This window comes from Sorex araneus, chromosome 10 (assembly GCF_027595985.1).
Source record: "Sorex araneus isolate mSorAra2 chromosome 10, mSorAra2.pri, whole genome shotgun sequence".
Classification (NCBI taxonomy): domain Eukaryota; kingdom Metazoa; phylum Chordata; class Mammalia; order Eulipotyphla; family Soricidae; genus Sorex; species Sorex araneus.
Window position 1 is genome coordinate 55,770,915 of NC_073311.1, and position 17,083 is coordinate 55,787,997.

General features: G+C 42.1%; 1 protein-coding gene across 2 annotated transcripts in view; it reads left to right on the forward strand.

The window, feature by feature from the left end:
- Positions 1 to 12,910: 12,910 nt before the first annotated feature.
- PTPRO (protein tyrosine phosphatase receptor type O) overlaps positions 12,911 to 17,083 on the forward strand; it is a 237,310-nt gene continuing 233,137 nt past the window's right edge. Inside the window, exon 1 of one of the 2 annotated variants that reach the window (XM_055118637.1) lies at positions 12,911 to 13,383. In XM_055118637.1, coding sequence (XP_054974612.1) covers positions 13,306 to 13,383 — 78 coding nt within the window. In that variant the 5' untranslated portion in view covers positions 12,911 to 13,305. The remainder of the gene's footprint in view (positions 13,384 to 17,083) is intronic. The other variant, XM_055118636.1, reaches the window with a different exon arrangement.

Below are 17,083 nucleotides of genomic sequence, written 5' to 3' on the forward strand. Positions count from 1 at the left end.
GTTACTGTATTTGGGATATGAATACGCCATGAGGAGCTTGCCAGGCTCTCCCATGTGGGCAATAAACTCTCAGTAGCTTGCCAGATTGTTCAAGAGGGAGAAGTAGGCTATCTGATGTCATCGGGAGCTTGGTTTTATAGTCTCTGGATATTGACTGTTGATGGGATTACATGGTGCCAGGGGCAGTTCCTGAATGTGACTGCATAGCCACTGGAAAATGGGGAATCTGGGTGGAAGAGGCCCAGTCCTGATCCAAGCGTAAGTGCTAAATAAGAGCTAAATCATACCAAATATATTTATTTGTATCTGTTGTTATAATCATGCAATATTTTAGTCTTCTTGTTTATATAGTGTATTATGTCACTTGATTTGTATATATTGAACTAACCTTGCATCCTTGAAATAGAACACTTGTTCATAATGAGATTTGATGGATTGATGATTTTTTCCTAATATTTGGTTGACAGTCTTTTGTATTTAAATTAATCAGAGCTATAGCTCTTTAATTTTATCTTTTTGGAGGTGGGGTGCCTCTCAAGTGGTACTCAGGACATCTGGGGCCCCTCAATGATTCTCAGACAACTTGATCTGTGGTTAAATTCAAGGACCCTGAGTATGAGATGCTGCCTTAACCCTGCAGTATGTGGAATGACTCAGACCACGAGGGTTCCCAGAGCAATGTTATGGTGCCTCCAGCAATGCTACACCCAACAATGCTCATAGAACCATGTGGATGCCAGGCTTTGACCCTGGGTTGCCTCATGTAAGCAGGGACCTTAGCTACATTACTATCTCTGAAGAACAGCTGTAGGATAACATAGCCTCAGGTAGTTTAGGTTTATTGGGTTACTCCCGTTAAAGTGCTCCTATTCCTCTTTGTTTATTTGTAGCTTCTTTCTTAGTGTTCTGTTGACTTGTAAATATTGTTTTTCTCTTCTCCTTGAGTCCTTTGCATAGTTTATTCAGAGCCATGTCATTTTTGTATGGACACAGGAAGACTTAGCAAATGTTATGCTTTTGTAACCTGGGAGTCATTTGACTCTATGTGATATTTTCCTCCTGGGCATCTGTTCTCTCGACCTAAGCCTCAGCTGCCCTTACTTCCTAGCACCCCCAAAAGCAGGGTCCCGACGAGGGACAGGATGGACCCAGGGCAAGCAGTGAGTTGTGTGATACCCTGGCATCGAGATGGGCCTGGCCAAAGTGCTTAATGCTTAACTATAAGTTAAGAGCTTGATCATGGACAAATGTTGTCATGATCCAAACAGTGATAACTAGATTTGGACCCTGCTAGGGTTAGGAGTGATTAATCTGGCCTGAGTGCAGTGGTCTGAGCCTGTGGCAAGATGTTGTCAGGAGAGCTGCCTTGCAAACCTCAATGTATCTCTTGCTATGTCCATACAAAAATAACTAGTATTAAGATGTTAATAAGTGTTTGGACTAAGGAAAGGAAAAAAACCTTAAGAGTCAGGAAGGGCTTTGGAATGCCCTGCCCTCAGGAAGGGCTTTCTTATGTTGATTTTGCTACCTGGCTGGGTGTAGCCTAGAGGGCAAGGTGGGAGAGACAAGTAGGAGGAGAGATGAGAGAAGCCAGAGAGGAGGCAGTAGATGGAGAGAGAGGCTGGAGCTGGGAGTGCGGGAGATGAGAAAGATGGAAGATTGAATAAATGGTAACTAATCAGCAACCAGCTTGGTCCTCGTTCTTCCTTTGCCTATCCTTGGTCAACATCCATCCCGATCCAGCCCATACACAGCAGTTCCAGAGCACCGAACGCAGGTGGTGAGACAGAGCCGCCCAGAGAGCCCGAGAGTGCAGGCGCCCCTCGGCGTGCCTTAATGTTTTACAAACAGCCTTTCCTTTTCTGATCTCTCCAACATGGCAGAAACTGAAAATATATGCCTGGCAGATTATCTATGAATAATCTGCTAAACTCCTAGCTAACAGGAACAGAAGGGATGAGAGTCAAATAATTTTATAAGTAAATTCTGTGACTTTTATCATTAAATAATTTGAGAAAGCCAGTCACTTCATCCCAAACAGAATTTGTCCAAAAATACCACTATCACAAAGCACTTTGATATGCTTCTTAAAGCTCTAATGTTCACATATATAAATGTAAAGCAACGTTGACTTTTTACATGCTATTTTTGTCACAAGTCAGAATGTTTTTGACTAAGTTCTTGCCTAGGTATTTTATTTTTCTCTTTCAAGATCAGAATATGTAGGTAAAAGTGTCTTTTCTAGGGGAAAGTGATGAATTTGGATAAGTGTCTAAATCATGTGACTGCCAACAATTCCAACATTTAGAACATTTTTATCACCATAAAGTTCCCATGGTCCCCTTCTTATCTCTGGCAGTCATCCATCTGTGTTTTCCCGTTTATAGTTGTGCCATTTCCAAATGACACATAAGTGGCATCACATCATGGGTGGCTTGAAAGTCTGACTTCACTTAGCAGAATGCATTTGCGAAGTCATACATCTTGCATTGTAGTTCATTTATTTTCATTCCTGAGTGATGTCTATTGGAAGTATATGCCACCAGTTGTTTATCCATCTAAAAGTCGAAGGTTTGCCTGCATTCTGAGTAAAACTATTATCCTATTGAAAATTATTTACCCTTTTGTGTTCTTATCCTTCATCACCTATCAATATTTTGTGCTGCACAAGTTTCCCTGGGAGAATGCATGCGTAGATATTATAACCTGGCTGCTACTTACTTGTTTCTTAAAAATGTAGAAGTGTACCTGGAGTGGAGTTTTGATTTCCCCTCTTGAACAGTCAAATGAAGGCATTAACATAAATATTTTATATTTGATAGTACAATTATCATCAGCAATTATGCTACTTTATTCATTCAACTAATACCTTCTGAGTACCTACTTTATTCCTGGAACTGACATAAGTGCTCTGGATCAGAGAGCAAATGGCAAGCAAATGTTTGACATAATTCTAATGCTTACTGAATTTACAAGCTAAAGAAGGAGACATTGATTAAGAAAATGATAAAACAAAATGTCAATAAAGTAGTGGATGAGCTGTAAAGCCTTAAACTATGATTTTAGATGGAAAAAGTGAAGTTTTAAAAGAATCATTAGAAAAGAGGAGCATTCCAGGAAAGCAAGAAAATACATTTCTCAGTGTCAGGGGAAGACGGAATCTGCATGAATTTTAAAGTTCAGAGAGCAGAAATGGAAGTTTGGTGACATATTCGAGATGCTGGTAAGGAGTAGATGACCTTATTGTTATAGGAAATTTGGGCTCCTGTCCTCAGGCAGTCAAGTTTGAATGCAGAGCACTGGAGGTGAGATGGCTGAATGCTGTAGAAACTTTATTTGAGAAAAAGAAGGAAAGGGTAGGGATGTTGGGGGAAGAGCAGGACGTTTGAAAAGCTTTACTAGTGTATATCCTGGGGTCATATCCTGCATCTTTCCTGTGCTATTCTCAAGAATATTTTCCCCTCTTGGGTCATCTTTTTAATCTCATTCTACCTGTACCCTATTGTCCCTATGTAGCTATATCATTAAGGTGGAAAGCTTTATCATTGTCCAAGAAGTATCACTCTCCCTGGAACAATAAAAGATTTGGTCAGGGTTACTACAATAAAAAATCCAGATTTAAATTTCGACTTAAAAACTATTACTTGCTATTGACCAGTGCTTTAGTAATAGTATACACAACTAACACATATCTTATATATCATATGATAATAGACTGAGGCTTATTATGAAGGAAGCAGAGAAAAAAGTGATTTAGAGAATCATAGGGAAAGAAATATATAAGTTTTGCATTGCATTATCCGTTTATAAGAAAATCTATGTATCTGTGGATCCACATAGTTCAAACCCATGTTGCTCATGAAGTTTTCCAAAGATGCTCCCCAACTGTATGAGGAAGTCTTTGGTTAGATGAACAAAAAGGAGTTAGACCAGATTTGAGTCTCCAAAGCTTGTTTCAACTGATTACAATTAGAAATACTTTTCTGTTGTACCTCAAGATGAATTGGAAGCCATCAGGAAGGCTACAATTGGATTATCATAATTAGGATAGTTTGAGCAAAAGACAATGATACTTTCTTTGGGGAAGAACAAAAAACTATTTCAAGGGTAATGCCCTAGGACAATGAGTTAAATGACTTCGGTGTATTAGGGTTGAAGGTGTTTTCAAGAATGATACTGTGGTTTCTGGCTTATTCAGGGAGTTTGGTGTCAGTATCATTAATGGAAGTGGAAAACTTAGTGTAGTAATAAGTTCAGTTTCAGAATTTTTGATTTTAAGGTGATTTGGTGGTTTTTAGTTCGCAGTTAGCACTCAGGTATGATTGAGTCAGAAGAGCATTCTATGAAGGTTGAAGTGTTATGATGCTTCCTGTCCAGGTAGGGAACTGAAGGCTTGACCATAGATTCGATTGACTAGGGCAAGAAGAGGAGAATAGAAGTGTTTAGCCTTGCAATTTGCAGTATTACATAGACAGGGAAGGGGAAATGATCCAGCAAGGAAGATTTCAAAAGAATAGTCAGAGGCAAGAAAAAATCAAGGGTTTACAGACAAAGTTCACTGTTTTGGGAAGGAGGGAGTATCCTGTCTACTCCCTAGAAACTTTAATGATAGTATTTAATGATCTGATGTTGATAGGGGTTTAATGTGAGTTTTTAAGTGTAAATAGGTTGCGAAGAAATGGAGTCAGAGTATTCATAGAATTTATGAAGGATCAGTGGTGGGAGTTAGGAAGTGGGGAGAAACTAGCTAGAAAAGTATACAGTGGGTAAAGCACTTGCCTAGCATGTGGGTGACTAGAGTTTGATCCTCAGCAGCTCATATGATTCCCCATGGGCCCCAGGAGTGATCCCTGAGAGCACTGACAGGGGTAAGTCATGAGCACTGAGTGGGCCAACAAACAAAACCAAAGAAAAGTAAGAGAAATAAAAGGTGGCAGATGAGGTTATAAGTGAGTTGGTCAGATTTTTCTTTCCTTCTTTATGAAGATATGAACATGGTTAAAATACCAGAGATTGAATCATTTACCATATTAAAAATAAGACACTAGGGAAAACTGGAAAGAATGGGCTGGTAAAATGAGCATTACATGGCTATTGAGAGAACTAGTTTCTTTTCTTTTTCTTTCTTTTATTTTCTTTTGCTTTTTGGGTCAAATGTGGAGATGCACAGGGGTTACTCCTGGCTCTGCACTAGGAATTACCCCTGGCGGTGCTCAGGGGACCATATGGGATACTGGAAATCAAACCTGGGTTGGCTGCGTGCAAGGCAAACGCCCTACCCACTGTGCTATTGCTCCAGTCCCGAGAATTCTTTGCTTTTAATGACAAAGATGGGAGAGATACGGTGAGTTGTTAAACTACCAGTCTGAGAAGATGATAAAGTAGTCACCTGATGACCTTTATTTCCTCTGTCAGGGAGCAGGTGAAGTCTAAGAAATGGACGATTCTGCAGGCAGAGGGGTGGAAAGGATTGGAAATGATCGTCAGGGAGTAAGATAGTTAACAGAAAATGGCCATAGACTTGGCATAACTATTGATCCCTGATTGAATTTCACTTAGTCATCCTTACACATAGTTAAACGTCTACCTTCATAATTTCTCTGCATTACTAAATGATCATCCAAAGAAGATGGAATCTCTACATTCAAACACCTTTCCCAAATTGCTGTTGTAGTCACATTATGGAAGCATATTGGTACTGGTATGGCTTATGGCTTCAATCTATAACTTCATTCATGTTCTTTTTGGAGAAGGCGGTTCCTGAGGGTGCTAGAATTTCCTCCATAAAAAAACCCCACTGTTCTCAAAGATTTGCTCCAGACCTCTGTAAGATGGGTAATGACACCAGCCTCTCTCTGGCCTTTCCTCTTTTCTTCAGGCTATAGCAATAGTCACCCTTATCCTTGGATTGAAATTAATTTGGTATGATTGAATAAATTGTCAATTCAATATTGTTACAACTGAGCAGTTGAGGCAGATATTTTAAAAACTGATGATCAACCCTTTCCATGCTTTCTTCACAGCACCTGAAAATCACCAGGAGTGAATTTCTCCTAATTATGTGTTCACAACCATTTTTTGAATGCCAAATAGGTAGACAATCTGTATGACATGCAGTAAATAACAAATGCTGCATTTCATCTTTAATTTGGAGGGAAGGGAAGGGAAGGACGAGAAGGTCAGCAAATACAATTACCACTGAGCAAACAATATGTCTTGCTTCGCTTACACATTATATTTGGAGTTCTGATATGCGTTCCCCAACCGAGCTTAGATAAATCCTCCTGTGAAGGATATGAAAACTTCAAATTAGTCAAGAAGCGTGGTTACAAAGGAAAACGAGGTAAATAGTAGTGACAGGGACAACAAGAAATAGGAAGGGCAAGATTAGAAAAATGGTCCTGGAGAAAGGAATTACCAATATCTGATGATTAGATGTCAAAATAGACCCAGGATATATGTGGTAACTGGGTGACTAGATGGTAATCATCTCAACATCCTGCTTCTGTTTCATGGATTTGCCAGCTTTAAAGTCAATGAAAAGTGCTTATAAAATAGATTTAAAAGCAAAAAGAATGCAAATCCAAATCAAGAAAATGAGATGCCATCTCACAAATGAGAATGGCATATATCCAAAATAATAATCTGTGTTGACAAGGATGTGGCAAGAAAGAAACTCTCAGCCACTGCCGGTGGGAACACTTTCTGGTTCAACCCCCCTGGAAAACAGTATGAAGAGTTTTCACTAAACTTATTTTTGAGCTGCATACAACCAAGCAATTTCACTTTGCGCTATTTACTTCCAGAGCAGATAAACATTCATTCGAAAGGACATATGCACACCCTTATTCATTGCAGGACTCAGTACAATAGCTAAGATTTGAAATCAACCTAGGCTTCCAATAACAAATCAATAGATCATAAAGATGTGGGATATATAATGTAGCACTGTAGCACTGTCCTCCCGTTGTTCATCAATTTGCTTGAGCGGGCACCAGTAATGTCTCCATTGTGAGACTGTTGTTACTGTTTTTGGCATATCCAATGCGCCAACGGTAGCTTCTCAGGCTCTGCAGTGCTGACGGGATACTCTCGGTAGTTTGCCCGGCTCTCCGAGATAGAGGAATCGAACCCTGGTCCGTCTCCTGCAAGGCAAACACCCAACCCGCTGTGCTATTGCTCCAGTCCTGGGGTACATACACAGTAAATATTACACAGCTTTAAGGAATGATGAAATCGTGCAATTTACAGTAACATTGACGGAACTGGAAAATATTAAAATATTAACTATTCAAGCATCAAAATTTAAATATTCAAATTTAAAATTTAAATATAAAATACTTAAAATGTTAAACGATGTAAGACAGAAAAAGATGGGTAAACTCAGGATGACGTCACTCATATGCAGTATTTAGAGTAACTTCCTGAGAAAAGGAAATGGTTCAAAGAGGGGATGCCCAGATCCCCCTTGGTCCTAAAATATAGGGAGGAGATGTAAATGAATGGGGGTGTGGGTGGGGAGAAAAGACAGATGAGAAGCAACAGGACACAAGGGTTAAAGTTCATTAAGAAATGATTGAGCTAAATATCCAGACCTCAGAGTTAACAATACTGAAATGATGAGGCCCAAACTTTAATAAAGAAACTTAAAAAGGTACCCGTAGCGATGGCTGACTTTGGGGCAAGGACAGGGGTGGGGAGAGGGAACCTGGGAACACTGATAGAGGGAATATGGAACATTGCATGCTCCACTCTGAAAATAATTGGTAAATCAGGGTGCTTTCTTAAAATAAAATTTGGGTGGAAAAATCAAAAGGTTCTGCCTTTCTTAGACTCTGATAAGGAAGACCCTTCCAAGCTGACCTTTCTACCTACTGTTCAGTAAAATTTGTTCTGAATTTAACCATTTTGTGGAATCTCTTGCTTCCAATCCTGACTGCTTAAAGACAAGAAACTTAATGTGCTTTAGCCATAGCTATATCTAGAGTGCTTAGGAAAAAATGTTATTTCAGAATTTCATGAGTTAACCTAATACATATAAAGAAATGGGATAATTAATGATACACATTTACAAATATCGATATTAATTTAAGGCATGCAAAGAAAATACTAGCATCATTTAAGACCTTTAAAGATAATATTAGCAGCAAATAAAATAGGGATTAATATCTGCAAGTGGAAGCTTCCTTCCAGATTTTATTTATAACCTGTAGTTTGTGTCCAGAGATGAATATCTGCTTTGGTTTTCTATTTCAAGCAGATGATTCTGAGTTATGAAATCTGTATGCTGGGGCTGATGGTGTGGTTCAAGGGCAAAGTCATACCTTTATGCATGAGACCTGGGTTCAATCCCTGACACCACAAAAAAAAACCCATACTCTATAATGCAATATTCTTATTTGATTTTCTATAGAATCATGTGAGAATGAAGTCAATTAAAGGATACATGCCTTAATTAGAATTATCTAAGAAAGGGAAAAGTGGGAAAACTCTACTCATCAGTGCAAAAATGACTTTCTGCAGTGCATGGCACTGTTCCTCAAGTGTGGCAAGAATAATCTGTCTCAGCAGTTGGGACATGCTATTCACCTGAGGGCTGTCAATCAGCCTCATTTTGAAAGACACAGACTTTATGAATTGTCAACACGTCAGTTAGGCGAGAAACCAGTGTTCATCAAGAGAAGAACTAAAAAAATGCTCAAGTAAATTGAAAATCAAAATGCAGCCTGATCACCTGATTGTAAGAGCAAATTACACACGCGATCCAGCCCATCCGTTACAATCATTGCAATACGTGAGACGCCGGAGACAAAGTGCATGGCTATTACTGGTGCTTTTCAAGAACTGGAATAGAACCTGGAGATGAATGGCTTGAGTATTATTTTTCCTGCCTTCCATATAAAGTAAACTATACATACGTCACTGAGCAGCCCCCATAAATACAACTCTCTAATATGAAAACTGCTGACAGTCTTATAGGCGGTTTCAGTAGTGGCAGCCGGACTGAACACTCTGAACTGCATTAGAGTGAGTCCCTGGAGGACCGGATTGAGCTTCATTGGCACGGCACTGTGAGAGTTCCATCTGACTCCTCATTAAACCTCACCCAGGGATCACAGCCCCATGTGTTGCAGTGCCATTCTTCTCTCTCATGAAGACATAGACGTGAGTGTGGGCGCGAGTCAGTTTCTACCTATACAGGAAGAGACTGCGGTTCCTAACCAGAATAAAGCTGCCTCAGATTTAGGACAGGAGTGACAGGACAGTGGGTAGGGCTCTTGCTTGCACACAGCTGACCTAGGTTCCATCCGGGGGCCCCATATGATCCCTTGAGCCTGACTAGGAGTGATCTCAGGGCCAGGAGTCAGCCACTGGGTATGGTCCTCAACAACAACAACAACAACAACAACAGCAACAAATTCTAGTCTTCCCATCAACAACCTCAAATTTTTCCAAATGGAGTAGACAGTTTCATTTGAATCTATGAGACTTCATTTTCAAGCGCCTGTCTTTAGACACATTTTAGATGTCATTTCCTCTCCTCCAGGCCCGACCCTGGTTCTTTTTGACTGAAGAAAATCAGAGAGAAGTAGTGGGGAGCGGTGATCTCAATCGCTGTCACCTAGTGGTACTGCTGAGATAGTGAAATCAGAATTGACGTTTTAAAGCAGCTGGCAAAGTGTCACTGCCTATATGTATAATATGTCACCCAGGGCCATTCTTGTGGACTCGGAGCCTAGAAAATAGTGCAGTGGGAGTTGCCATGCCTTGGAAGTACTGCACAGAAAACTAATCAATAGTTCAAAGACATGCACAGCATGTTCTATGGATTAAAATCCCCACATGGTGATGAGCCAGCAGTCAAGTTCTTTGGAATCTCTTTTTGGAAAATTCACAAGAAGTTACAGTTTTAGGTGCAATAAGAACAGATGAAACTGCTTTATCTGGTAGCAGCTACGGAAATGTCTTTTTTTTTTTTAACAGAGAGAACACTTCCTATTGACAATGTCACTTCATGGAATATTAATAATGTTAATTACTAATACTTTATAGGAGAGCTGTTTTGCTGCCTAGCATTAATCATTTCCTCAAAGTGGTTCATATTTCTTTCTGTATGCAGATACAAAAGGAACCAAGTACATTGTAAGAAATGACCCCTTATCATGGCAGAATATGATTTCAGGTAAGGTCCACTTTTTGTAAGTTCATGTTTCTCTGAATCATTGTCATGCAAGGCATACACTAGTACCTGTTCTTACTAACGAGAAGAAACAGAGGATTTCTGCTTAATAACCAAAGGCAAAACAGTGAAAATGGTGTTTAGTGTAGATTTTGTGGCAGCTGTTCTAGAAGAAGCAATATTCAGAGTAGCACTGCTAAGCTTCTGCCCCGTGAACTATGAGGCCAGTGTGTATTTGTCATATCATTCCTCCTTTAATTACTTTTCTGTATTGTTTTAGGTTTTATGTGTTATTGGTGAGATGTGATAGAGATTATTTGGGGAGTCTGGGAATACTAAAAACTTTCCCACATAGGTAACTGGTGATTGCTTCTTTCTTTTTGTTTCATAAGAAACAGTTGATTTCATAAGAGAAATACTATTTTCTGAGAGCTAGAGAAACCAATATATAAAAATGATCATTGCTGTGAAAGGTCTTTTTGCATTTACACAATGATGTAGGATGAGTAGCACTGCTTGTCAGGGCCTTACATGCATCAGGCAAGCCTTGATCCGTGTATACACATACTTGCACCCACAAATACTTGAACAGCTTCATATGTATACAGCTTATAGCACAAACACACTTTGTGAACTCAAACTCTACTCAAAAGACAAACTGTTGGTGTTAGGAGTGTGATGTTGCCAGTGGCCTCAACATTTCTTTAGTTCTAGACATTAGATTGCTTTAATGGCTCTTTCGGAAGTGGGTGGAAATAGAATGTGGCTTCCGGGTGCTTCAGAATCAGAGGAAAATATACTGATCAAAGCCTTTACAAGTGCAGTCCCAAGAATTAACTTTTCATATAGGCCATGAATTAAAAAGGGAGAAGCAACTCTTATTTTTCCGGGAGAAATAGAATGTCAAAGATAACAAGTTCAGGTCGCTAAAATGAGCTCCAGGAGGGGGATGAAGCTTCTAGAAGACACTAGAAAAATGCCATACATAAATTCAGCCAAGGTCTTAGTTTGTGTATGTAAAGCCTTCAGTGTAGAGAATATTTTGCATGTGACTCTAGTCAACCGAGCCCCTTCTCAATCAGCCACAAGCACATCCACCATTCACAGTTCTCCCTTGGCAAAAGCTGGCAGCCTTACATTCTTTCCTCTGCCACCACTCGCTAACTGTGAAACCAATGCAGAACCATGCCCAGAACTTCTCCATTCATGACCAACGTCGTTTTGCCAGTCTCCTGGTGCCCTAGCAGGTCTCAAAGATAGAAGGAAGACTTATGATTAGTAGGATTCCTGCTGGGTCATTTACATGTTAGAAGAAATGGCCCCGTATTTAAAGCATGTGCCCCATAGTTCTATAAAATTTTCCAGAAAATATGCACAAGAGTCAAAGGGACAGATGAATAAACTGGGGACACGGAGTTGAGAAGAATTATCTGAACTTCTAAGAAAGTTACAGATTAGGACTGGAGAGGTAGTGCAGGTGATCTGATCCTCAGCTGTGCGTACAGTTCCCCAAGCACCGCCAGGATAATCCCTGAGCGGAGGCAGGAGTAAGCCCTGAGCACAGGAGGCATGGCCCCAAATCTAAAAACTTCAAATTAAAACAATCTTTGCAAAGAACTCACAGGTTAATGATTGGGCTCTAGCATAAACCTTCCAGTCTAGTTGACCTGGAATCACCTAGAATGGCTTCCTACTTCCCCTGACCACTGCTTGGTGCTCCCACACCCCTGCAGTGTCACAAGGTTGGTCATTAGGAATGAGGGAGTCCCCGGGGGGGGGGGGGGGGGGGGGATGAAAGATACAGACGACAAGCCTCCAGTTCTGATGGGAGTGCTCTGTAAGGATGAGCCAGGCAGGTGCTGCCTTGTGTATTTCAGAGTTGCTAAGAGAGTCTTACAAGTTCTCATCACAAGGAAAAAAAATGGAAACTGTGTGAACTGAAGGTCTTTGTTTTGTAATATTTTTTAATAATGATCTATTATGTCTCAGGCCTGAAGTAATATGTTTGATGTCAAATTTTCACAATACAAAAAAGTCCCTTAAACCTTTCACCCAGTTTTCTCCCGGGGCCTTTCAGAGCTATGCTTGGAGTCAGATCCAGGTGTTGACATGGGCCCAATTCGCAGACCTTAGTGTTACTCGGGCTCATTTGCCTGTGACTGTGCAGGTGTGTGCATGGCTGTGCCTCTCAGCCACAGACCCATCTGGGTACACGTGTGTCACCGGGTGCCCCGACGGAGGACAGACCTGTTTGGTGCCCACGAAGATCCCTGACTTGGCTGTTGGAGAACACGCCCGTCCCGCCTTCATCCGCTGCTGGTGGGCAATGTTTTAAAAAACGGCAAAACCACTTGAGACAAGTTGGACGGTTTCTTTGACTCTGAAGCCCAACGCTGCATCTTGTTTATATGCGCTTATGGACCCCCACCCCCACTTTTATGCGTGGGCAGATAGACAGACGGACAGACAAGACAGGATTTGGGGTCCAAGAACAGGCCCTGAAATCGACCCGGGACTCGCGATGCCGCGGGGAAACTGTGAAATCGTGCACTCCCCTCCTGGGTGAGCGTGGGGTGCAGAAGACGATGGTGTTCTAACGGGATGGAGAGAACAGAGGCGCGCGGGCTCATCCCCCTCACACGCGCACCCCCGTGAGCTGTGCACCCCTCTCTACCCAGTGTCGGGGAGGGGGGAGGCTTTTCGCGGCTAAAAATAGATGCGAGCAGAAGGAGTGGGGGACCTGTCCCCGCCCCCTCCCCACTCCCGAGCGGCCGTGGGGGGAGCCCCTCTCACACACACAACTCCCGAGTCCCCGAGCCTGGGTCGGGATCGGGGCGGAGTCTACGCGCGGGGGCTCGTCGGGCCGCGGGCAGGGAGGCTGCGGCCACTCGGGGAACCTGCGGGAGTGAGAACATCCCTCCCGGCCGCCCCCCGCCGCCGCCGGCCGCCCGCCGCAGCCTCGCCCACCCCGTCCCCACCCGCTCCAGCTCCGCCGCCGACTCGGGGCGCCGCCAGAGCCGAGGGAGAGGCGACATGCGTCCTCGGGGCGCCGCCTCGGAGCCCCGGGTCTGAGCCGCAGCCCCCCGCGGCCGCCTTTGTGAGCTGCCACCCGGGGCCGCGCCGCGATGGGCCACCTGCCCGCGGGGACTCGCCCGGGCCGCCGCCTGCTGCCGCTGCTGCTCCGGCTCTTTGTGCTGCTCGAGGTAGGGAAGCCCACCGAGCGCTCCCCCCACTCCCCCGCGCCGCGCCGCGCCGGGGTCCCGGGGGGCTCGGGGACCAGGGCCCGGGTGCAGCCTGGCCGCACGCTTTGTTGTGCTCGGGGGACAGCAGGAGGGTGGGCGAAGGGGGGAAGTTGGCTCTCTCCCTCCCGCCCCCCTTTGTACTCGTGCCGGACCCGCGGCCGGCGCTGGGCTTGGGGTGGGGGGGCGACGCGTCCCCCTCTCCCGAGCCGGCCAAGCCGCCCTCCCGTCGGGGTGCTCGGGCTCCCGATCGCCGCCCTCACCTCTCCGCCCTCCTGACCCCCGAGCGTGCGGGCGCCGCTTTGTCTCACTTTACCTCCCGCTGCAGCTCTGCACGCGGGGCTGAGCTGGGCGTCCGCACACCGACGCCCAGGGGGGCTCGCGGCCACCTCTTCCGTAGCCCCCCGGAGAGCCAGCTGGAGTTTGCAGAGCACGCCCCGGCCCTGGTCCCCCTCCAGGCTCACCCGCAGAAGCCCCTGGACAAAGTCTCTAGACTTTCCCCCTCCCCACCCCGGCGTTATCTGCAGAGATGCTGCCTCTCCCGGTCCGTGGCCGGGGCTGCGGGGGGACCTGGATAAGGAACTTTCTCATGTCGTGTTTGACACAGGAGGCTACAGGGTGGTACTGTGAGCAGGGTGAAGCGTGCTACGCCCAGATGCCTACTTTGGCAAGAACACATTTTTAAAATGTAGTGGACGTTCCAGCTAGACGCGTCCGTAAGGGGTGGCATGCAGTTATGAGGTGACTGGCTCTTTCTCTTGTCTTTAAATTCTCTTCTCGGCCAAGCAAACTCCAGGACGTCCACAGGTGAGCTGGAGCTCTCCTTTCAGCACCTCTGGCGGTCTCGACCTTAAATGGATGGGACTGGAGTGGGTGCGAATGTTTCCCTTTCCAGAGTCACGTCCTGATAGCACGAACCATTAATTTTGAATGCTTGACAAGGAGAGAGTAGGACAGAGCCCCTGGGTGGAAAGCATCATTACTTATCTATAGTCTGTACTTTTATTTCTCTCCTGGAAATGAGGAACGATCACACCAGGGAGAAACCGTTATCAAAGTGCATAAGTAAGATTCTAAATTATATTTAACATGTTTTCCCAAGTTCCTTAAGCCATCGACAATTTTATTTAAGATCAGGAAAATAATAAGCTGTTCTTATAGACACCACAAATAGATTAGACTGACGTTTTCTTTTATTGATTTTTTTTCTGTTTATTAAATTCCATCATGCCTGTTAGAGCCATGTAACACTTGTCATGAGCTCAAAATAAAAATTGGGATCACTCTCTTTATATGAACTGATAACTAAAACTTACCCACATGAAATCAGATCCAAACCCAACCTCTGCCACAGCCATGGATTTTTATTTGAAATCCTCACAATGAATGAGAATACAGAAACTGAAAAATGACAAGGTTGGGAGTGTAGGCATGTTAAAATAGAGGTGACAAACATTTTGATCAAAATCTGATATGATTTACAATAAAATAATATGGTCAGGGAGGCAGAGTGGCTTGGTGAATGTAACAAAAGTCCCTCCTATTACACACAGTAGATGTATTTTTGCACATTTGCAAGTAAATATCACTCATGGCAAACTGTATCACGTAGTAAAGACATTGACAAAACTTATCCTTTTGAAAAATAACATAATGGGACAGATAATTTGAGAAAGCAAATCATTGCTTTGTATAAATGCTTCAATTTATTTCCCCTGAGTAAAAGCATTTCACAAGAAGGTGAGCATACATGCAGATGTGTTTATTCAGAACTCACTATGTGCCACAGTATGTCTTTCAGTCTTTTTATGTGCAATATTTTTTTATCTATTTCGTTTCATTATATTTTGTGCTCATTAGCAGGTGATGTTCAGAGTGGTAAAATGGAAGCACTAGACAATGTCTCTACAGTTTGGGAATCATTTGTCACATGGTAAATTGGTTAAATGTTATAGTTTATTAATAATTTGGAGATAATTTGCACTTAAAGTCCTGTATATATATATATATATATATATGATAGGCCACTGGTGAATAGTATCAATGAAAAAAGTTTCATTATTAGATACCAAATGGCCCACTTAAAGATTAGATCTTTATATTATCTCTATGTGAGCTGATTAGAAACAACCATGCCTCCAATTCCCTCAAAATTTCTGTAGTTCTCATTATGTCTGTAAATCTTCCAGTATCCTATAAAAATATCCTCCATATAATGAAGAAAATCTGTAAGGAGCAAAAGTCAAAGAAACTCAAATATGAGCTGGATTTGTAGCTTAATCTTTTCCACAAATCATGAACAAATAGCTGAATATAAGAGGTGGGATAGAGTGAAAATTTTCATTTATATAACTGGCCATAACCAGGTTCATTGAGGGAGTCTAAATATGCCTTATTACAGAAGCTTTTTGTACCTCATTTCTGATCCATGGCTTAGTGATGGTCACATAAAAGAAGCATTTCAGGTTACTTATCACCCACTGTGTATTACAAAATTCATATCTGCCCAACTAATGTTGAATAAGCATGAACTTGGCCATGGAAATGTAAATTTTATGTGAACATTGATAATTTTTAAACAAATAGAAAAATGATAAAGTTATAAAGTATAACTATTATTATCAAATAAATTTATTATTATCAAATATATCTGGACTCCACCAATATAAAAGTCTTCTATTCACATACAAATGTAAATAAAATATTCATCTAGTAAGTCTTACTCTCACAAATTTCCTCATCATTCCAGGGAAAACAATGTAAGTTCTCTCAACGAAACTTTTATCCTTTCTTACTAAGCCTCTCCATGAAAATTTCTTCCTGTCTTAATTCATTTGATATTATGATTTTGTCAACTAAAAAACAAATTAAAGAATATGATATCATAGGAATTTAAATTCTGTTCTCCCTGAAAGGGTGCTCATTAGTAGTCAACTGGAATGTTTCCCTAAACTCATAGACTTGGCATGAATCTTTCTTTCTTTCTTAATCTTAGTCTCCTCCATGTTTCCTTCCATTTCTGCTCTTACCTCATATGTAATCAAAGAGCAATAAACTTAAAAATTAACTTAATATTTACTTCCTGAAATATTTTACAACTGCATAATTCCATAAGGCATAAATATTGGATGTTGGCCATACTACTCTACTTCAGGTGAAATATCTTATTTCAGGTCCTGGCTGCCTTTTCTACTTTCCCTCCTCCCCCATCCTCTAACACACACACACACACACACACAGAGTTTTGCTCTTCTTGTTGGGAGATTTCCTTCACATCTTAGACAATGTTGGAAGATGAACCTGATCCTTTCATCTTTCTGGAGTAGCCTAGATCATCCTCACAATGAAGTTGATCACCTTTAACTCCTCTGAACATTTACTTCTTTGATCCACATTAATACCAACCTTTCAGAAGTTTACATGTGATGTCCTCAGTTAGCTGGAGATGGTTTGCTGGGATGGGTGTCTACAGGATATTGAGTGACAGTCCTTCCCACTGGGCTTCCCTGTTTGCTTTTCTTCTATTTTGTGAAAGAAATTAACGCTATATCTCTACCTCATTATGCACCTATGAAAACACACTATGCACCTATGAGAACACATACATATATGTGATTAAGAACAATATTTGTACTTTATATTTTGGAATGCATTGCTATTTATA